The sequence below is a fragment of the Saccharomyces paradoxus genome, chromosome XVI (assembly GCF_002079055.1).
Source record: "Saccharomyces paradoxus chromosome XVI, complete sequence".
Lineage (NCBI taxonomy): Eukaryota > Fungi > Ascomycota > Saccharomycetes > Saccharomycetales > Saccharomycetaceae > Saccharomyces > Saccharomyces paradoxus.
The window spans coordinates 14,497-36,065 of NC_047502.1; the positions used below are offsets into that span (position 1 = coordinate 14,497).

General features: G+C 38.5%; 11 protein-coding genes across 11 annotated transcripts; 9 read left to right on the forward strand and 2 right to left on the reverse strand.

Moving 5' to 3' along the window:
- Positions 1-116: 116 nt before the first annotated feature.
- On the forward strand, positions 117-1,880 carry SAM3 (bifunctional polyamine/amino acid permease SAM3; the record flags this gene model as incomplete). The annotated part of the gene is made up of 1 exon (XM_033913611.1): positions 117-1,880. One exon carries the CDS (start codon positions 117-119, stop codon positions 1,878-1,880), a length of 1,764 nt encoding a protein of 587 aa, XP_033769502.1.
- Positions 1,881-2,269: 389 nt separating this feature from the next.
- SAM4 (S-adenosylmethionine-homocysteine S-methyltransferase SAM4) lies at positions 2,270-3,247 on the forward strand (the record flags this gene model as incomplete). Its single annotated transcript, XM_033913612.1, has 1 exon — positions 2,270-3,247. The coding sequence occupies one exon, from the start codon at positions 2,270-2,272 to the stop codon at positions 3,245-3,247; it is 978 nt and encodes a 325-aa protein (XP_033769503.1).
- Positions 3,248-3,817: 570 nt separating this feature from the next.
- On the reverse strand, positions 3,818-5,371 carry PBI1 (Pbi1p; the record flags this gene model as incomplete). Its single annotated transcript, XM_033913613.1, has 1 exon — positions 3,818-5,371. The coding sequence occupies one exon, from the start codon at positions 5,369-5,371 to the stop codon at positions 3,818-3,820; it is 1,554 nt and encodes a 517-aa protein (XP_033769504.1).
- A 1,943-nt stretch (positions 5,372-7,314) lies between these two features.
- On the forward strand, positions 7,315-7,503 carry ATP15 (F1F0 ATP synthase subunit epsilon; the record flags this gene model as incomplete). The annotated part of the gene is made up of 1 exon (XM_033913614.1): positions 7,315-7,503. The coding sequence occupies one exon, from the start codon at positions 7,315-7,317 to the stop codon at positions 7,501-7,503; it is 189 nt and encodes a 62-aa protein (XP_033769505.1).
- Positions 7,504-7,725: 222 nt separating this feature from the next.
- Positions 7,726-10,047, forward strand: MDL2 (ATP-binding cassette permease MDL2; the record flags this gene model as incomplete). Its single annotated transcript, XM_033913615.1, has 1 exon — positions 7,726-10,047. One exon carries the CDS (start codon positions 7,726-7,728, stop codon positions 10,045-10,047), a length of 2,322 nt encoding a protein of 773 aa, XP_033769506.1.
- A 163-nt stretch (positions 10,048-10,210) lies between these two features.
- Positions 10,211-12,187, forward strand: KAR9 (Kar9p; the record flags this gene model as incomplete). The annotated part of the gene is made up of 1 exon (XM_033913616.1): positions 10,211-12,187. One exon carries the CDS (start codon positions 10,211-10,213, stop codon positions 12,185-12,187), a length of 1,977 nt encoding a protein of 658 aa, XP_033769507.1.
- A 272-nt stretch (positions 12,188-12,459) lies between these two features.
- Positions 12,460-15,069, forward strand: PLC1 (phosphatidylinositol phospholipase C; the record flags this gene model as incomplete). Its single annotated transcript, XM_033913617.1, has 1 exon — positions 12,460-15,069. The coding sequence occupies one exon, from the start codon at positions 12,460-12,462 to the stop codon at positions 15,067-15,069; it is 2,610 nt and encodes an 869-aa protein (XP_033769508.1).
- Positions 15,070-15,372: 303 nt separating this feature from the next.
- On the forward strand, positions 15,373-16,005 carry ACM1 (Acm1p; the record flags this gene model as incomplete). Its single annotated transcript, XM_033913618.1, has 1 exon — positions 15,373-16,005. The coding sequence occupies one exon, from the start codon at positions 15,373-15,375 to the stop codon at positions 16,003-16,005; it is 633 nt and encodes a 210-aa protein (XP_033769509.1).
- A 299-nt stretch (positions 16,006-16,304) lies between these two features.
- Positions 16,305-17,261, forward strand: DIM1 (putative dimethyladenosine transferase; the record flags this gene model as incomplete). The annotated part of the gene is made up of 1 exon (XM_033913619.1): positions 16,305-17,261. One exon carries the CDS (start codon positions 16,305-16,307, stop codon positions 17,259-17,261), a length of 957 nt encoding a protein of 318 aa, XP_033769510.1.
- Positions 17,262-18,228: 967 nt separating this feature from the next.
- On the forward strand, positions 18,229-20,055 carry DIP5 (dicarboxylic amino acid permease; the record flags this gene model as incomplete). Its single annotated transcript, XM_033913620.1, has 1 exon — positions 18,229-20,055. One exon carries the CDS (start codon positions 18,229-18,231, stop codon positions 20,053-20,055), a length of 1,827 nt encoding a protein of 608 aa, XP_033769511.1.
- A 340-nt stretch (positions 20,056-20,395) lies between these two features.
- SPAR_P00150 (uncharacterized protein) lies at positions 20,396-21,457 on the reverse strand (the record flags this gene model as incomplete). Its single annotated transcript, XM_033913621.1, has 1 exon — positions 20,396-21,457. The coding sequence occupies one exon, from the start codon at positions 21,455-21,457 to the stop codon at positions 20,396-20,398; it is 1,062 nt and encodes a 353-aa protein (XP_033769512.1).
- Positions 21,458-21,569: the final 112 nt, after the last annotated feature.

Here is a 21,569-nt window from a genome sequence, read left to right on the forward strand (position 1 = left end):
TACTGATCTTAACTTCACTTTCGCATGATATGTCAAGAACTTTTGTGCAAAAAGTCAGAAAATCAATTGTCTTGAAAGCTAGCACTTAGAAAGTTTTTTTCTCGTGAAATATCAGGATGGATGTACTTAAGAGGGAAAATGAATCGGACAAGTTTACGAAAATAGAGACTGAATCTACTACGATACCAACCGGGTCGGGCAGACCTGACTCACTGGTTAGGAGAATGAAGGACTCCTTCAAGCAAAGCAACTTGCATGTCATATCAGAAGACCTTGAAAACAGTGAACAGACAGAGCAGGAAAAAATCCAATGGAAACTAGCTTCTCAACCTTATCAAAAAGTTTTGAGCCAAAGGCACTTGACCATGATTGCCATAGGTGGTACTTTGGGGACGGGGCTCTTCATCGGTTTAGGTTACTCCTTGGCGTCTGGGCCTGCCGCTTTGTTGATTGGTTTTTTGTTGGTTGGTACTTCTATGTTCTGTGTTGTTCAGAGTGCTGCAGAGCTTTCCTGCCAGTTCCCGGTTTCTGGTTCATACGCCACACATGTCAGCAGGTTCATAGATGAATCGATCGGGTTTACTGTAGCTACAAACTATGCTCTAGCTTGGCTGATTTCATTTCCGAGCGAATTAATTGGTTGTTCACTTACAATTTCGTATTGGAACCAAACTGTTAATCCTGCCGTTTGGGTGGCTATTTTTTATGTTTTTATTATGGTATTGAACTTGTTTGGCGTGAGAGGCTTTGCAGAGACCGAATTTGCCTTGTCAATTATCAAGGTCATTGCTATATTTATCTTTATTATTATTGGTATCGTCCTAATTGCCGGAGGAGGGCCCAACTCTACGGGATATATTGGAACTAAATACTGGCACGACCCAGGTGCGTTCGCGAAGCCCGTCTTCAAGAATTTGTGTAACACATTTGTTTCCGCCGCCTTTTCCTTCGGTGGCAGTGAATTAGTACTGTTAACAAGTACAGAATCTAAAAACATTTCAGCTATATCACGTGCTGCCAAAGGTACGTTCTGGAGAATTGCGATTTTTTACATCACGACCGTTGTCATTATCGGATGTCTGGTGCCTTATAACGATAGTAGGCTGCTCAGCGGTTCGACTAGCGAAGATATCTCTGCGTCCCCCTTTGTTATTGCTTTGAGTAACACAGGATCAATGGGCCAAAAAGTTTCCAACTTCATGAATGTTGTTATCCTTGTTGCAGTGGTATCCGTTTGCAATTCGTGCGTTTATGCTTCTTCGAGACTAATTCAAGCTCTAGGTGCATCAGGCCAACTTCCGTCAATCTGTTCCTATATGGACAGAAAAGGAAGACCTTTGGTTGGTATTGGGATTAGTGGCGCATTTGGTCTTTTAGGTTTTCTTGTAGCCTCGAAAAAGGAGGACGAGGTCTTTACTTGGCTTTTCGCTCTTTGTTCCATTTCATCATTTTTCACATGGTTTTGTATTTGCATGTCACAGGTTAGATTTAGAATGGCTTTGAAAGCGCAAGGAAGATCCAAGGACGAAATAGCTTACAAATCTATGCTGGGTATTTACGGAGGAATTTTAGGATGCATACTAAATGCTTTGCTAGTTGCAGGTGAAATATACGTGTCTGCCGCCCCGGTTGGCAGCCCTAGCTCCGCCGAAGCCTTCTTTGAGTACTGTTTAAGTATTCCAATTATGATTGTCGTTTATGTTGCGCACAGAATTTATCGAAGAGATTGGAAAAACTGGTATATCAAGAAAAGTGACATTGATCTTGACACCGGATGTTCCGTGGAGAATCTGGAGCTTTTCAAAGCGCAAAAAGAAGCGGAGAAACAACACATTGCTTCTAAACCGTTCTACTACAAGATTTATAGATTTTGGTGTTAGTTGACTCTCTTGCATATGTAACTTTTAATAAAATTTGCGAATCGAATTCCTTGCTCTTTTCCAGGTAAACCATTATTGTCTGGCGCTCGCATTGTTAAGCAGGAGGCCGTGCGGCGACTTCGAGAGGTTTCACGCAGGGTTTTTTCTCCTACAGCACGGCATTCTGGAGTGAAAAAAAATGAAAAGTTCAGCTCGAAGTTTTTTTGTCCATCGGTTGTATTTAGTAAGTATTAGTCACCTCTGATAGCAGAAATTACTACCATCGAAGCTTATTCACGCTTGATTACACTTATATATTGAAGGCTTAGTTCAACCAAGCTGAAAAGAACCATTATTCAACATAATTGGAAATCAGTTTATCACTAAATTGCGTGAAAATTGCAGAAAAAATGGCACGTCTTCCTCTGAAGCAGTTACTAGCAGATAGCCCCAAAAAAGTTCTTGTTCTTGATGGTGGCCAAGGAACAGAATTGGAAAACAGAGGTATCAAAGTTGCCAACCCCGTGTGGTCAACTATTCCATTCATTAGTGAGTCGTTTTGGTCTGATGAGTCATCAGCCAACAGAAAAATCGTCAAAGAAATGTTCAACGATTTCTTGAATGCTGGTGCGGAAATATTGATGACTACAACATATCAAACGAGTTATAAATCAGTCTCTGAAAACACCCCGATTAAGACTTTATCAGAATACAATAACCTTTTGAATAGGATCGTCGATTTTTCTCGTAATTGCATTGGCGAAGACAAATACTTGATTGGCTGTATTGGCCCATGGGGTGCTCATATTTGTCGCGAGTTCACAGGTGACTATGGTGCTGAACCGGAAAATATTGACTTCTATCAATACTTTAAACCTCAGTTGGAAAACTTCAATAAAAATGATAAACTGGATTTGATTGGGTTTGAAACCATTCCTAACATTCATGAGCTGAAGGCTATTCTGTCTTGGGATGAGAGTATCCTATCCAAACCCTTCTACATCGGGTTATCCGTGCATGAGAACGGTGTCTTGAGAGATGGCACTACCATGGAAGAAGTTGCACAAGTTATTAAGGACTTGGGCGACAAAATAAATCCCAACTTTTCCCTCCTAGGTATCAACTGCGTCAGCTTCAACCAGTCTCCTGACATTCTTGAGTCCTTACATCAAGCCCTGCCAAAAATGGCCTTGCTTGCTTATCCAAATAGTGGGGAAGTTTATGACACTGAAAAGAAAATATGGTTGCCAAATAGCGATAAGCTAAACAGTTGGGATACGGTTGTCAAACGATACATTAGCAGCGGTGCCCGCATCATTGGTGGTTGCTGTAGAACAAGTCCAAAAGATATCCAAGAAATTTCCGCAGCCGTTAAGAAATATACCTGATTGCATTTGTAGAAGTTGGAAAGTTCTGAACATTATATATATGCTTGGAAGCAGCACCTTGTACTAGATACGCTTTATAAACAACAGAAGATGTATTATTTATTGTCCTTACAATGCTTTTCAGCGGCGAAGATTCTTCCGTACTTTGCCGACAAAAGAGTAAACTTCATATCTTTTGTATGATCTGCAAAAACCAACTACTACTTCCTCGGACGTAAATTCAGAATACACAAGAGTAAAACAGATGAAAGGAGATAGCCACCCCGACCTCTCGAAATCGTTTTTTCTCTCTGCTGAATCCACATAAGGCAGATTGTTTCATAAGGCAGATTGTTTCGTAAGGATATGTCGGCTGGATGCCGCGGCCTGTTGTATTTACCGTCACTTCTTTTTGCCCTACTAAACTGATACCGACGGCCTTGGCATGCCAGAATTTCGAAAACAGAGCATTGCTTGTTATGTTTTGCACCAGTAGGTTCTTTAGCGTATATGTTGATTAAATTTCGATAAGAATAAATAAAATGGAAAAAATATGTACTATACGAAAATAATATTGAATGCGTTACCTGCCTATTCAATAAAGGATTCAAAGCACTCTACGAATGATTCTAAATTATACGAATCAGGATAGTGAATACAGATATTCAAGCCCATCTCTTCGCAGTACGTATATGAAAGAGACATTAATGTGGGGCGATTTATCGAGCTTGTAAATCCCGTACTCACAATATTGAAAGATTTATCATCGTTGTTCATCGATAGTGATATGTCAGAAACATCATTAATTTGAATCAATTTTGTTTTTGAGTTTTGGATATGGAAATCATCATCATTGTCATATTTCATTCTTCTTATATCGTCGTCATTAAATCCATTCTTTTCCCAGCTTTTTAATTTCGCCATAATGAAGCCGCTAACATGTTTTGTAACTTTATTAAACTGGCACTCCATTAATCTTTCATTAAACTCATCATCATTATCCTCGTTATCATTACTGTTCGCCAAAAATTCGTTGACAGAAAGTTCGTCATCAATTAAAGAAAGTGGACATTCGACCCTCAACTCTTTAAAGAAGAGACCCAATGATTCGCCCAAGCCCAAGTGCTTTCTTAAATTGATAGGAATAGAAAATACTATTGTACCGGTAAAATCCTTAACGAGAGGTTTTAAACATATCATTGCAATACCACAGATGAAACTTCTTAGACATATATGCTCTTGATTAACAATGGACTTCAAATAGTTAAATCTTTGGTTGTTCACTATCCCAAATACTGTTGTCCCGCATAATGAAGTGTGTGCATTCAAGATATCATTGTACTTCTTTAGTTGTGTTGCAGATGCTGATGTGGTAAGGGAAGTTTGGTTGGTCAAATAACCGAAAGGTCTCTTCAAAGTATTATAGTATATTGATTTGAAAAAAGATTGAGTTTGCTTGTGGAAGATTTGTGGTGTCATAGCAGGCAGGTGTAATTTTGCACTATCGTATATCGATTTGGGAAATTTTAATTCTGAGAGATTGACGTCATTGATATCAAACAATACCCTATCTTCAGAGTGCTTTACTGTGCTGATTTCGTTTAGTTCTTTTAAAAATAATTTATGAAAGTTAGCCGCTGAAAAGATATCAAACAACACGTCGTGACCATGAAACACCAATAGCGCTTCATCAATCACATATAGTGTCCACAAAGGTTTATTTGATCCAGGAACAAACCTAGTCTTGTTAAAGGCATGACGTAAGAGATAAGGAGGTGGAACGCCCCAATGACAATTGACCTCTTTATCTTTTATGGTTTCAAACTCAATCAGATTAACAATATCGGAAGTTTTTAGTTGCTCCAATGGCTCGAATTCCCATTCTTCGTTTACAGTCGCAAATAATGCCGGTTGTGATTTAATTAATCTTTTCAAAGTTGTTGCTATTAAGGGCAGCGTCAGACGGGAGTCATCTTTGGAAGAATTTGTTCCGAGTGTAACTTCATCCGAATGCCAGTCGGCGTCATTTTCTCTATTTAAAGATTTCGAGTATGTGCTCGAGAAAATAGTTCCATTTCTTTGGTCATTCAAAGATTGAGTGAGAATTTTTTTTTCAAAGCTTGATAGTGGCCTAAATGCTGTCATTATAACAAAGTGAGGAGATGTCTATATTGTGAGCTCTAGATGCATTGGTCAAGATGGGTGTGACAAGGACCATGTATACACCCTTTATATATGGCTGCCCCATACAAGTTTGTGCTCGTATGCTGAGTGTGATCTACTCATCGATTCGTTAATAAATCGTTTAGCCAAGCATATGGTAAACGTATAGCAGAGTCATACCCCTGATGGCTGCAGACGCAGGGAATACTCAGCCTCGAAACAACATTTTAATTTATGTGGGTATGCATGGCTATAATCTTCTATTTCTGTCACCTTTCGTTTATTCTAAACGAATTTGCGACGTTCAACGAAAGCGTGTTGAAAAAGGAAATCTCGGAAGTTAAACGGTCGGAAAACAGACGAAAACAAGTTGTTGTTGTTACTTGTAGAGGAAAGAGCTATTTCATAGCTCGTTTGGGAATGCAGGGGATGACGTCCTTTCTCAGGTGTGTTGTCTTGACTGTCCTTAAACATATTGGGCTATCATACCAGTAAAACGGAAACATACAATGGTCAGATTCGTTCTATTTGGCTACGAGAATGCGACGCCTAGGTTCCCTCAACAACTATTTGACCGATGTTTATGGTTTTCTAAGACTGCAAGTAGACATTACGGTGGCTAAGTATTCTTTTTTTACCACTTTTCGACGTTGTGCTCCATCTTATCCCCTGGAAAACATTTCTAATCATCTTAAATTTTGTGATTGGGAATGTTTAACGTTGTCTTAAAGTGTCCTTCATCGGAGAATCAAAGTGAAGGTTCGCTGCTCGCTAAAAGCCGATCTTGAATGATGCGAAGAAGTGCAAAAGGCTTAGCAAAATTGCTAGTTTACCGACGTCGCTTAGCGTATTCCGTCCTATTACCCTAATAGCGGATTGATAGTGTCAGATGACTTCGATGCCTGTGTACATAGGAAGGTTTTCTTGTATATTGAGAATTGGGATGGCCACTGGAATACTAACGATTCCAAGGTTTTGCCATTGAATGGATACTGAAGCCAGCTGTGTATTTCAATATAGGTTGTTATATTATTTTGGATCATTTATTTCATAAGCGTCGGTTTTGGCGGTATTGTTTCCACAGCTTTTATGAGACGTTTTGTGCAAACTCGGAAACACCTGTGATGTAATCAGAACAATCCCGAACAAAATTGTAAACTCGCAATATTCTTTTGTTTGAGTGGGCCCGCGGTGTGGTTTATTTCCAATTTATTCATCACGTATATGGCAGCATATTCTTCTGATCAGCTTAACAATAAAACTTTTCGCACTTAAAACACGATGACAGTTGGACTCTAAGATATTCCTATTCAAATACAATACTTTAACCAATAGCAACTGAACACTAAATAAAGGATATGTTATATCAAGTGTTGTTTAAGTATATATGGTCTTGGTCATAAATATTGTGAGTTACTGTAGACGCAATAGTGACAAGTCAGAGTACTTACAAAGAAAAAAACTGATCTAATTAAGGAGGGTCCAATGTACGCATCCCTCCAGGCTCAAAAGATTTGAAAAAACTTGTCGATGACCTCAGAGTAAGCTAAGAAACGACGTAGTTCTCTTTCGAAAAAGGAAATTTCTTGATTATATAAAAGCATTTCACCAATTCTGTCGAAGAAAAAAAAGGAAGGAAGCTATAGCAACTTTTTACTAAGGCGCTAATTGAGAAATCAGGTTATCCTTATTGGGAAATACTCTAAACTAGATAAAGGCAGATGATTTACTAACTTACTATTTTCATTTCAGTTCAAACAACGCGCCTATTGTGAATACTTTTATACGAACCAATGAAATTTGATCCTCCCCTTTTTCATCTAGTTTAATGAAGACATACAAGTAGGACTTTCTATTGAGCACTTAGCAAGATTTGTATTTTTGAGGTAACGTTGACAGTTTCAGCTCACAACCGCAATCAAAAAATGTCCGCCTGGAGGAAAGCTGGTATATCGTATGCTGCATATTTGAACGTGGCCGCTCAGGCTATTCGCTCTTCATTGAAAACTGAGTTGCAAACCGCTAGTGTCCTCAGTAGATCGAAAACAGATGCCTTTTATACCCAGTATAAGAATGGTACTGCTGCTTCTGAACCCACTCCAATAACAAAATAGTTAAATACTTCCTGGGAACTGCGGCTCTTTGTACTCGCTGATATACATTTTAAATATTCTAGCAACTGTGTATGAAAACTTACATACTTTTATACGGGAAAGTAATAACGACTACAATAATAGTGACTGTTGGCCGCTTCTAAGAGCTTCGAAGAGTAGTATGAAGTTCGTACCGTTGCATTAAAAGGAAAAGAAATATATGTCATATCGTCGCCAATCGCAATGTTAAATGGTCGTTTACCGCTGTTGCGAGTGGGCATATACAGAAATATGCTGTCCCGTCCCCGACTGCCTAAACTGCTATCCATGAGGTTTCGGTCTCTGCTCACCCCTTCTTCATCGCAGCTCATTCCTATCAATCGCTTATGTTTACGGTCTCCTACAATTGGCAAATCACTAGTTTTGCAATCCTTCAGATGTAATTCATCCAAAACAGAACCGCAAGCCTCCCTGCCTTCAGCCTCTTCCGTATCTAAAGGAACGGCAAATTCAGCACACGCAAAGGAGCAATCTAAAAGCGATGACTATAAAGATATAATAAGGCTATTTATGTTGGCAAAACGGGATTGGAAACTGCTTCTTACAGCCATACTTCTTTTAACGATATCATGTTCTATAGGAATGTCAATTCCTAAAGTCATAGGTATTGTTCTTGACACGCTTAAGACGTCATCTGGCTCGGAATTCTTTGATTTGAAAATACCCATTTTTTCCTTACCCCTATATGAGTTTCTTTCATTCTTTACGGTTGCTTTACTGATTGGTTGTGCTGCAAATTTTGGTAGATTTATATTATTGAGAATATTAAGTGAACGTGTTGTCGCTCGTCTGAGGGCAAATGTCATTAAAAAAACACTGCATCAGGATGCTGAATTCTTCGACAATCATAAAGTTGGAGATTTGATTTCTCGCTTAGGATCTGATGCGTATGTCGTTTCAAGATCAATGACCCAAAAGGTCTCGGATGGGGTCAAAGCCCTCATCTGTGGTGTTGTTGGAGTAGGGATGATGTGTTCCTTGTCACCTCAGTTATCAATACTATTGCTGTTCTTCACTCCACCGGTTCTTTTCAGTGCCTCAGTGTTTGGAAAACAGATCAGGAACACCTCTAAAGACCTTCAAGAAGCTACTGGTCAATTGACTAGAGTTGCTGAAGAACAACTATCTGGTATTAAAACAGTTCAGTCATTTGTTGCTGAAGGTAATGAATTGTCTAGGTATAATGTTGCAATTAGAGATATTTTTCAGGTGGGGAAAACCGCGGCATTTACAAACGCAAAGTTTTTTACTACAACTAGTCTTTTAGGTGATCTAAGTTTCTTAACCGTCCTTGCGTATGGTTCCTATCTTGTTTTACAATCCCAGCTCTCCATTGGTGATCTTACTGCATTTATGTTGTATACAGAATATACGGGGAATGCAGTATTTGGCCTTTCTACTTTTTATTCGGAAATCATGCAAGGTGCTGGTGCCGCTTCCAGGTTATTTGAATTAACAGATAGGAAACCTTCCATTTCACCCACAGTGGGACACAGATATAAACCAGATCGTGGTGTTATCGAATTTAAAGATGTTTCATTTAGCTACCCTACGAGACCTTCTGTTCAAATATTCAAGAATTTAAATTTTAAAATTGCGCCGGGATCGAGTGTTTGCATTGTGGGCCCCTCAGGTCGTGGTAAATCTACAATTGCGCTCTTGCTACTGAGATATTATAATCCTACAGCAGGAACTATTATGATAGATAACCAAGACATCTCCAAATTGAATTGCAAATCCTTAAGAAGGCATATCGGTATAGTTCAGCAAGAGCCGGTACTTATGTCAGGTACTATTCGAGACAATATCACTTACGGGTTGACATATACTCCAACAAAGGAAGAAATTAGATCGGTGGCGAAGCAATGCTTTTGTCATAATTTCATTACGAAATTCCCGAACACATACGATACGGTAATTGGTCCTCACGGCACCTTACTGAGTGGCGGACAAAAGCAACGTATTGCCATTGCAAGAGCTCTGATCAAGAAGCCAACTATCTTGATTCTCGATGAAGCTACATCGGCTTTGGATGTTGAAAGTGAAGGAGCCATTAACTATACATTTGGTCAACTGATGAAATCAAAATCGATGACTATAGTTAGCATCGCGCATAGGCTAAGTACGATCAGAAGATCGGAAAACGTTATTGTTCTTGGCCATGATGGATCAGTGGTAGAAATGGGCAAATTTAAAGAATTATACGCTAATCCAACAAGTGCTTTATCGCAATTGCTCAATGAAAAAGCGGCCCCTGGGCCATCTGATCAACAACCGCTAATAGAGAAGGTCAACGAAAAGGAGGATTTAAATGAGAATAAGAAGCATGATCCCCAGAACAAGGATGATAATGATGATAATGATAATAAACATGATAATGACAGCAATAACGAATCCCCAGAGACGGAAGACAAAAAGTCAGATGATATTGAAGAATCCGTCGAACATCTCCTGAAAGACGCGGCAAAGGAGGCGAACCCAATTAAGCTCACACCACAACCGTGAGTTTACTCGCATCGCATATATACCCATTCTTATATTCTCACACATCTAAATATATAACAGGTTTAATGCCAAATAGGACGGTTTTTCATTACCCGAACCAAAGTTTTCGGTACCATAAACAAATAACTTTGAAACAATAACAAAGTGTAATGCGGCCGCATGTATGTTTATCTATAACGTCCTTAAAGATTTGAGCAGTATTGCCATGGATAATGATGGATCCAGATCTGTGACCATTGGGGATGACTTGCAAGAAAGTTTTTGTGAACGCTTACAAAGAATTCACGATACCTTACATTTAATAAAGGATTGCAACTCATTGAATGAGACCACCACCAGTATCTCAGAGACATTGTTAATTCAACTTTACGATGATTTGGAGAACGTTACCTCGGCTATTCCGGATTTAGTTAACGAGAAACGATTGGGGCAAGACGATATTTTGATGTTCATGGATTGGTTACTATTAAAAAAATATATACTTTACCAATTTATTAATGACGTTCATAACATTGAGGAAGGTTTTGCACATTTATTAAATTTGCTAGAGGATGAGTTTTCTAAGGATGAACAAGATAGCGACAGATACAATCGATTTAGCCCGATGTTTGACGTCATAGAAGAATCTACACAAATTAAGAGCCAATTGGAGCCATGGTTGACCAATTTAAAGGAATTATTGGATACTTCATTGGAATTTAACGAAATTTCAAAGGATCATATGGACACATTACATAAGATCATTAATAGGAATATATCTCACTGTCTCGAAATTCAAGAAGAAAGGTTTGTATCTCCGATACGACATACTCCATCATTTACCCTAGAACAACTAGTCAAGCTATTAGGGACGCACACGGAAGCAACTGAGCCAAAGGTACCAAACTTTTCTGCGGCAGAAGATATTCTATCGAGAAAGTTCTTGAACCTAAAAAAAAATATCCCGCCGATCGAAAAAAGTTTGACTGATATTCTACCTCAAAGAATTGTGCAATTTGGGCACCGGAATATAAAAAATATAACTATCTTGCAAACTATCCTGCAAAAAAAATATGAGCTGATAATGAAGGATTATAGATTCATGAACTCTGAATTTAGAGAATTGAAAGTTGAACTGATCGATAAACGTTGGAATATACTCTTTATCAATTTGAATCATGAACTATTTTACATTCTTGATGAGATAGAAAGGTTGCAGTCGAAGTTACTGACAACAAAGTATTCCAAAGATATTACTATAACGTTCGAGAGGCAATTGGAAAAAAAATCAAAAACAGTTTCTAAAACATTTAATATTATTTATAGAGCATTGGAATTCTCACTTTTAGACGCTGGCGTCGCATCGAAGACAAATGAATTAGCTCAGAGATGGCTGAATATCAAGCCTACAGCGGATAAGATTTTAATTAAATCCTCTGCTTCAAACAAAATAGCCACCAACAAGAAAAAGATTCCGAAACCGAAATCATTAGGCTTTGGGCGACCGAATAGTGTTATTGGGACTATAACCCAGGATTTCCAGGAGAGAGTTGCCATAGATGACGGTGATAATAAATTATCGGAAGTTCCAAATACGACAGTGGTCCCGAAGGGCAGAAAACTCGGTAAAGCGTTACTACAGAAGATGAATATTAAGCCTGCAACAAGTCCAGATTCATCAAACACAATCAATCCTTTTTTTGATCCTGAGTCACCAAACAGAGGTAAACTGGTACTAAGCAGTGTTCCTCCGTTACCTTATGACGAGCCCGACAAAATTAGGCCCCATGTTTATCGTGATGAGGATAAGAAGTCGCCAGGCTCCTTCATTATATCTAAGCATGAAAATGAAGCGCTGATTACGGAAACTCCACTGTTGGCAAAGAACAAATCTGTGCTTGACGTTGAAAAGGATAAATGGAGGCATTACCAGTCGTTGCCCTCTAAAATCCCTACATACAAGGATAAATCGATGAAAGTAGCCGTAGAAAACACACCGATAGCAAAGATTTTCCACACTCCTCTAACGAAAATTACGTCCTCTAGTAGTCAGGTCTGGGTCCCTTCGACAAGAAGAAGAACCCAACTGAGGCCGCCTACCCCCTTGTCACAACTACTTACACCAAGAAAAGGGCGCTCAAGTAGAACTCCAACTTACTGACAATAATTACAAATCGTATACTCATACATTTATGCATATGCGCCTCATTCATGGATTTTGTAATATTAATATATACAATGTAATATTTAGTGTAATTTTAAACAGTTCATAAAGATTCCGCACGTTTTCATTTACAGTTTTTGACACCTTTACCCGATTTTTTTTTAAAAAATCGTATAAGCATCACGACATAAGCAGCCCCAGGCAATAGACAATAAGAAACTGGGAATTACAAACGTACAACAGTAGGGTCGTTCACGCTGTGTATATGAATGACTGAAAGCGCTATAGATGACCAAAGGTTTAATTTTACAAAGGAGCTACAACGGCACTCATGCAGAGATCAAGGGAAAATAACACAAAAGGATGACGTTGTGCTTTCTGCAAGTTATAACTCTTTTCAGTGCTCTTTTAACACTGACCATAAAAGTGTAAGCAGTGGAAGCACTGTGAGAAGAAGCATAAGATCAATTTTTAGAAGAGCAGCCGAGTTGCCTAGAGTTCATATGGGGCCCCTTACTTATTCGTATGGAATAAGTGAGCTTGTTGACAAAAAATTAAGAAATGACTGTGATCTCAGTACGCTATGTCGCGTAATGCAAAGAGGAATCAGGATGATTAGAATGACACGAAGAAGAAGAAAGTTCTATGAATTTAGATTAATCAATAACAACGGGCAAATAATATGGAAAGAGGGTTCGAAGTACCTTGAATTAGACTCCGTTAAAGACATTAGAATCGGTGATATGGCGAGTACTTATCAAGAGGAGGTGGACCCGAAAAGATTGAGATCAGATAGTAAACTTTGGATCACCATCATTTACAAAGTATCGAATAAGTTGAAGGCGTTACACGTGGTGGCTTTGAATGAATTGGACTTTAACGCATTCTTAAGCTGCATTTGCGGTTTAGTGAAATTAAGGAGGGAATTAATGGAAAGCATACTTTTGCCTGATAATTCACAATTTGCTAGGATACATTGGCAAATAACCGTCTCTGAGAAAGAGGAAGATGAGAAAAAGGACACGTTGAGCTTTGCAGATGTAAAGAAGCTATGCGATAAATTTCATATTTACGTATCGACAGGTCAATTGTTACAATTTTTCCAGTCAGCTGATATCAACCATAACGGATTATTAAATTATTTTGAATTTGAAAAATTCATCAAAATTTTAAAGAATAGGAAAGAGGTAAATATGATTTGGTCTAAAATTACGAAACCTCCACACTCGCACTTATCATTTGAAAATTTTTTTGAATTTTTGATTACAGAGCAACATGAGCAGCTCGATCGTGAAACCGCATGGTCTTATTTTATTAAATATAGAGAACCAACTCAGCTGACGATGGGGCAAGATGGTTTCACCAAATTTTTAAAAGAGCAACCGTATTTGGTGGACGTTAAAGAGGAATTATACTTGAAACCATTGAATCATTACTTTATCGCATCGTCACATAATACGTACCTATTGGGGAAACAGATTGCAGAAACACCGTCAGTCGAAGGATATATTCAAGTTCTGCAACAAGGCTGTAGGTGCGTAGAGATTGACATTTGGGATGGTGAAAATGGACCGGTGGTATGTCATGGATTTTTAACGTCTGCTATTCCTTTAAAAACTGTTATACGTGTGATAAAGAAATATGCTTTCATAACATCTCCATATCCTTTGATTATTTCTCTGGAAATAAATTGTAATAAGGATAATCAAAAATTGGCAAGCCTAATAATGAGAGAGGTTTTAGGAGAGCAGCTTTACTTTGCTGGGACAAAAACTGATAAACTACCATCACCCAGGGAATTAAAACATAGAATATTATTAAAATCCAAGAAGACGAGCGAAGCAGTTGGAGGTGTTAGTGTTAGCGAGCCGTTCCCATCCTCCTTCAGTTCTTCTTACGAATCATCTAATGAACAGGAATTTAGAATGAAGGATGACTCTACGAACAGCAGTAGTACAACAAACTCTTCTAGTATGCAACGTATCAAAAGAATTGGATTGAAAAAGCACGTTGATATAATTAATGATGTTTCTAACATTTCTGGAATACATGGCATCAAATTCAGGAATTTCTCCTTACCAGAGTCTAAAACGATAGCACATTGTTTTTCATTGAATGAGCATAAAGTAGAATACATGATTAAGGACAAGTACTTAAAACTGTCGTTGGATAAACATAATAGAAGATATTTAATGAGAGTCTATCCTCACGCTTTGCGGTACAAGTCATCAAACTTCAACCCAATACCCTTTTGGAAGGTGGGAGTGCAGATGGTGGCCACAAATTGGCAAACGAATGATATTGGGCAACAACTTAATCTGGCTATGTTCCAAATACTAGATCACCAACCCGATGGAAGTTTTAAGTCCGGATACGTGCTCAAACCGAAAAGATTACTACCTGTAGTAACAAAGGCCAAAATGATTCCCTTGATTTACGAACATTTTGAAAAGGGTAGTGATCCAGTGACTGTTAAAATTAGAATTTTATCCACACAGTTATTGCCGAGGCTGAACGATACGTCGCCAAGTAGAAACAACACCAATTCTTTCGTTAAAATAGAGTTCCATACCGACGACGAGCCGATAACGCCCATCTCAATTGATAAAGGTTTAAGGATTTCTGCCACGGAAGCTTCCACTAAAAGTTCTCAAGGAAATGGATTCAACCCAACATGGGATGCCGAAGTTTCTATCACGTTGAAAGATACGGATCTGACATTTATAAAAATCATGGTTGTTTCTGAAGAGACCCCAATTGCATCTGTTTGCCTTAAGCTGAGCTATCTGAGGATGGGATATCGTCATATTCCGCTTTTTAATATGGAGGGGGAACAATATATATTTTGCACTTTATTTATTCATACACAAATTTTATAGGCAAGCCTTTCCTGGCCAAATACACACATTCATATATACGTACTTATACATACATGCATAATAACATTATCTAGAACGGATATATCAAATTAGACGAGGAAGTATCACAACTTCTTATTTTCGCTAATTGCGTTCATCAGAAAGTTGATACATATTTCGCGTAGCGCGTTGACGCGTTTTCTTCCCGAGTTTTTGTACTTTTGTTACTATATTATATAAAGTAAAAAGAAAGGAGACCATATTGAGCTGTATCAAATGGAAACTACGCTCTCTTGGACGAAATAGGACGAGAACCACTGAAAGATGATATCACCATCAAGAAAGAGAACTATTTTATACAGCAAGAACATCAACCAAAAACCACGAGCTGTAGTAAAAGGTAACGAACTTCGCTCACCATCGAAAAGAAGGTCACAAATAGACACTGATTATGCACTCAGACGAAGTCCAATAAAGAAAGTCCAAATCCCAAAAGCTACGCAATTCATGTTATATGAGGAAACGGCTGAAGAAAGAGACCGGACTATCCACAGACATAATAATGAGGTATACAGTTGCAAAAATTCAGTATGTAATGAAAATAATCCTTCACAAGTAAAGGAAAACCTTTCACCTGCTAAACTTCACCCTGATAAAACGGCACTTATAAGAGAAGGAAAAAGAATCGCATTAAAGGATTTAAGCGTTGAAGAATTCAAAGGTTACATACAGGATCCTCTCACTGATGAGACTATACCACTGACGTTGCCATTGGGTAACAAAAAAATCAGTCTACCTAGTTTTATAACACCGCCAAGAAATTCGAAGATATCTGTTTTCTTCACTAGTAAACACCAAGGACAGAACCCAGAGACTCTAATATCCCGTTCGACCGATGATGTCTGCGAAAACAAAGTAGTGAGGAAACTGTCCTTCCGCATCTGTGAAGATGAGTAAATAGTCTACACAATTAGCCTTAATGATACCGATTAAATTCATTTACATATTCCTCAGCTCGTGTGTACACTAATAACAGAAAATATTGATAATAATCTATTTCATTTATTATATTACCCGACATTTTCTTCCCAAAAAAATTTTCGAAAATTGCGATGAGCTGAAAAGTGAAAATATTAGATTAAAATAGAAGAACGTTAGAATAAGAATAAGGCACCTGATATAGTGAATTTATGTTCCGTTAGTCATTTTAGACATCGTATCATTTATATCAGTACAGAAAACAATAAAAGTATACCATGGGCAAGGCTGCAAAAAAGAAGTACTCTGGAGCAACATCATCGAAGCAAGTCTCTGCAGAAAAGCATTTGAGTTCAGTATTTAAATTCAACACAGATCTGGGTCAGCATATTTTGAAAAACCCTTTAGTGGCACAAGGTATTGTTGATAAGGCACAGATTAGACCCTCAGACGTTGTTTTGGAGGTTGGTCCTGGTACAGGTAACCTAACGGTAAGAATCCTCGAACAAGCGAAAAACGTAGTGGCAGTAGAAATGGATCCCAGGATGGCGGCAGAATTAACGAAGAGGGTGCGTGGCACACCTGTGGAGAAGAAGCTGGAAATTATGCTTGGAGATTTTATGAAGACTGAATTACCATACTTTGATATCTGCATTAGTAACACACCTTATCAGATCTCATCACCTTTGGTTTTCAAATTAATTAACCAACCAAGACCACCAAGAGTATCCATTCTCATGTTTCAAAGAGAGTTTGCTTTAAGATTATTGGCAAGACCGGGCGACTCACTATATTGTAGGTTATCCGCCAATGTACAAATGTGGGCTAATGTCACACATATCATGAAAGTTGGGAAGAACAACTTCAGACCGCCACCACAAGTGGAATCCAGCGTTGTTAGACTAGAGATCAAAAATCCAAGACCGCAAGTGGATTATAACGAATGGGATGGTTTATTGAGAATCGTATTTGTAAGGAAAAACAGAACGATTTCAGCTGGCTTCAAATCGACCACCGTGATGGACATTCTGGAGAAAAATTATAAGACATTCTTAGCAATGAACAATGAAATGGTGGATGATACAAAGGGCTCTATGCACGATGTAGTCAAGGAGAAGATTGACACCGTGCTGAAGGAGACAGATTTGAGCGATAAAAGAGCAGGTAAATGTGATCAAAATGATTTTTTAAGATTATTATATGCTTTCCACCAAGTTGGTATTCATTTTTCATGAGCCTTCTTATCAATTATTTAAGTGGTTGTATACTATTTACCTGAGATAACGAAAAAGAAATTTCAAATTAAGCTTATCTTGACAGCGGGGCTGATTTGTTTCTCGAAGACGGAAAGTGGGGAATCTTCTTACGTAATTCAGCCCGATAATGAGGACTCCGATCCTTACTGGTACGATAAAGAATGGTTGCATCTTTTCCTATTTCTCGAAATCGTTATCTTATATATTAGATACTGCTGTATGTAAAAAGTTTAAGCCTCTGATTTCTTAATCTAAACTTCTCTTTTGAAGGCACCAGGGTGCAGAAAAGCGCATCTATTGTTTCCCAGTGGAACTTTGTTGAGATAGCAGTGTTTGTTTTCTTTTCACTTAACGGCAACCAACACCGATAGCGACCTCGCTGGCATTATGGAGTGGCCGCACGGCGTCGCTCAATGGCACGGCACTGATCGCGGCAGGAGTGGCTGCGCGGTGATGTATTTCCGCACAGGGACCAGAGGAAGCTTCCCAGGCGGTGACAGCAACTGAAGTCATATCATGTCTTCTCCAAAACATTCGTGACATCTAGTCATGCTTCTCACGACACACTCCGATTGGTATAGCTTTTTCGGTGGTTTTAGCCGTTGCTTAGGGGAAAAGAGGAGAAACCGTACCGTCAGTATCAGCCAGAAAATTTTGATATCCAATATGATAGCAAAGTGATTAGAACTTGGGGTTATCTGGCCCTTTTTTGTTATCATATTCGTATACTCAACGACATCTCGACTTCACCGGTCCTTTTTGTATATATAAAAGATGGCGTGTAGATACACTTGAATATTCTTGGAGAACGTAACTTGTTTTGAGTTAAAGTGTTGGATAAAGTACTACATCAATCGTTCTTTTATAGAGCCAGACACAATTATTTTGCACTTCCAACTGAGGGTACAGCTGAAAACACAAAGGAAAAGATCAAGAACTTTAAATAATGAAGATGCCTCTAAAGAAGATGTTTACTAGCGCATCTCCTCGTAACTCTTCTTCTCTTGACAGCGACCATGATGCTTACTATTCCAAACAGAATCCCGATAATTTCCCTGTAAAGGAGCAAGAAATCTATAACATTGACCTCGAAGAAAACAATGTGTCCTCCCGTTCATCCACCTCTACATCACCTTCAGCAAGGGACGACTCTTTCGTGGTTCCAGATGGTAAAGATGAAAACACAAGGTTGAGGAAAGAGTTAAAGGCAAGACATATTTCTATGATCGCCATTGGTGGTTCATTAGGTACAGGCCTGCTTATAGGTACAGGTACAGCCTTATTGACCGGGGGTCCAGTTGCCATGTTAATTGCATATGCTTTTGTCGGCCTTTTAGTCTTTTACACCATGGCCTGTCTTGGTGAAATGGCTTCTTACATTCCATTGGATGGTTTTACAAGTTACGCCTCTCGTTATGTGGATCCTGCATTAGGTTTTGCTATTGGTTATACTTACCTTTTCAAATATTTCATCTTACCTCCCAATCAACTTACTGCAGCTGCTTTGGTCATTCAATATTGGATTAGCAGAGACCGCGTTAACCCTGGTGTGTGGATTACTATATTCTTGGTTGTTATTGTCGCTATCAATGTCGTCGGTGTAAAATTTTTTGGGGAATTTGAATTTTGGTTGTCCAGTTTCAAAGTCATGGTAATGCTGGGTCTAATCCTGTTACTATTTATCATTATGCTTGGTGGAGGTCCTAACCATGACCGTCTAGGGTTTAGATACTGGCGTGATCCTGGTGCATTCAAAGAATACTCGACGGCTATCACTGGTGGTAAGGGTAAATTTGTTTCGTTCATTGCGGTTTTCGTCTACAGTCTTTTCAGTTACACAGGTATTGAGTTGACAGGTATTGTTTGTTCTGAAGCAGAAAATCCAAGAAAGAGTGTTCCAAAAGCAATCAAATTGACAGTTTATCGTATCATTGTTTTCTACCTATGCACCGTTTTCCTTTTGGGTATGTGCGTTGCATACAATGATCCTCGTTTACTTTCTACAAAAGGCAAAAGTATGTCTGCAGCAGCTTCCCCATTCGTGGTTGCCATTCAAAACTCAGGTATCAAAGTCTTACCTCATATCTTCAATGCTTGTGTCCTAGTTTTCGTTTTCAGTGCTTGTAACTCGGATTTGTATGTTTCTTCCAGAAATTTATACGCGTTGGCTATTGATGGTAAGGCGCCAAAGATCTTCGCTAAGACAAGTAGATGGGGTGTTCCTTACAATGCCTTGATTCTCTCCGTGTTGTTTTGTTGCTTGGCGTACATGAATGTGTCTTCAGGATCAGCGAAGATTTTCAACTACTTTGTTAACGTTGTTTCAATGTTCGGTATCTTAAGTTGGATCACCATTTTAATTGTTTACATCTATTTTGATAAAGCTTGCCGTGCTCAAGGGATCGATAAATCAAAGTTTGCCTATGTCGCTCCTGGTCAACGTTATGGTGCTTATTTTGCTTTATTCTTTTGCATTTTGATCGCATTGATCAAAAACTTCACTGTCTTCCTTGGTCATAAATTTGATTATAAAACTTTTATCACTGGGTATATTGGCTTGCCTGTCTATGTCCTTTCTTGGGCTGGGTACAAATTGATATACAAAACCAAAGTGATTAAGTCAACTGACGTGGATCTATACACATTCAAGGAAATATACGATAGAGAAGAAGAAGAGGGGAGAAGGAAAGACCAAGAAAAGGAAGAGCGTTTGAAAAGTAATGGTAAAAATATGGAGTGGTTCTATGAAAAATTTTTGGGAAATATCTTCTAGATGCCTCTTTAATCAACCCTCACGACCACTCGAAACTATATTCAACAAATCAAAAAATTAGTAAAAGCATTCTCCCTTTTTGGCCTCTTCTCCTTTCTCTTATTAACAGTTATCATTAACATTTTTTATTTTCAGTTCTACCGCAGCATTATTGCATTATTAATTTTAGAGAGAGATTTTTCTTGGAAGAATGGAAAAAGTCCACGATTTTTTCGAAAATAAATTTTATATTACATACATTTTAATAAAACAGTTCAAATTTATAAATACAAACCAAAACATAAAATGGAGGAAGTTTTCATTGTTTTCCATTTGTGGAATCATAACATACAGACATTACTCAGTTTTCCAACTCATCTAACTCAAAGTCCGATGTAGAAAGTAACTCGGCAGTAGCTACAACGTTTTGTTTGGAGGCCCTCATGTTGATGACCCATATAGTAGAACTAACGATGACCGCCATACCACACCACGTCCATATGTTTGGCCAGTGGTGAAATAGCACAACATCCCAGAAAACAGCATATATAACTTGAGTATAAGTCATTAATGAACCCCTGCCTGCACGCTCCCTTTGAATTCCCATCGTTAATAGGATTTGGTGGATGAAACCAGAAACACCCAAGTTCAGGAACAATCCCCACTGTTTCCACGAATGAGGCAGCTGTAAAGTCATCGAGGGAATAAGAAACACACCAAGTGCCGCCACAACAGTAGTGACCAACGAGAAATAGCTAACACTCATGATGGCATGTGCCTTGTTACCGATATACCTTATAATAATGTAAACACTACTCAATCCGCAAACCCCCAATAAACTCACTCCGATAGCAATGAGTCTTAATTTAGGATTTTGAGTTTCGACAATATCGTCCTGTGAAGCTTCCTGCCCCTGGGTTTGCTCGCCAAACAGAAATGTAGGTCGAATGATTAACACGACTCCAGAAAATGAAATTAGGGACCCCAAGGCTTCAAGCTTACTGAATGGCTCACCCAACAATAAAAATGAAAGGAAAATGGTTAGGGTTGGCGACATGAAGGTGATTAAGACAGCGTCACTAATACTTAAATACATTAAAGAAAAGTACATTCCAAAAACACCAAAAAACCCCATTATACCTCGAAGTATCAACCATTTCCTACATGATGCCGGACCCCATGGAATGTCTGGAACACTTTGTTTATTCCAATGCATGTATACGAGCGTGCAACAGTACGTAATGGACATTCTTACTAGCAGAATTTGTAGAGGATTAATTCTTGATTGCGAAGTTTCTAGTGGGTCATTTTCTAGGACTTTGGTAGAAACTACCATAGAAGAGTTGAAAAAATAAGACACTATAAGTAAGATAAGCCCATAATTGGGCTTTAGGTAATCTTTACTAATTCTTTGCAGCGTCATTGAGATAGGAGGTGTTTATTCTACTTTTCTATAGTAGTCCCTTCGGTGGACGTAATAATTTGATAGTTTTCCCTACCTCCTTTGTTTTTTTTTTCAGATGACTCAATTAGTG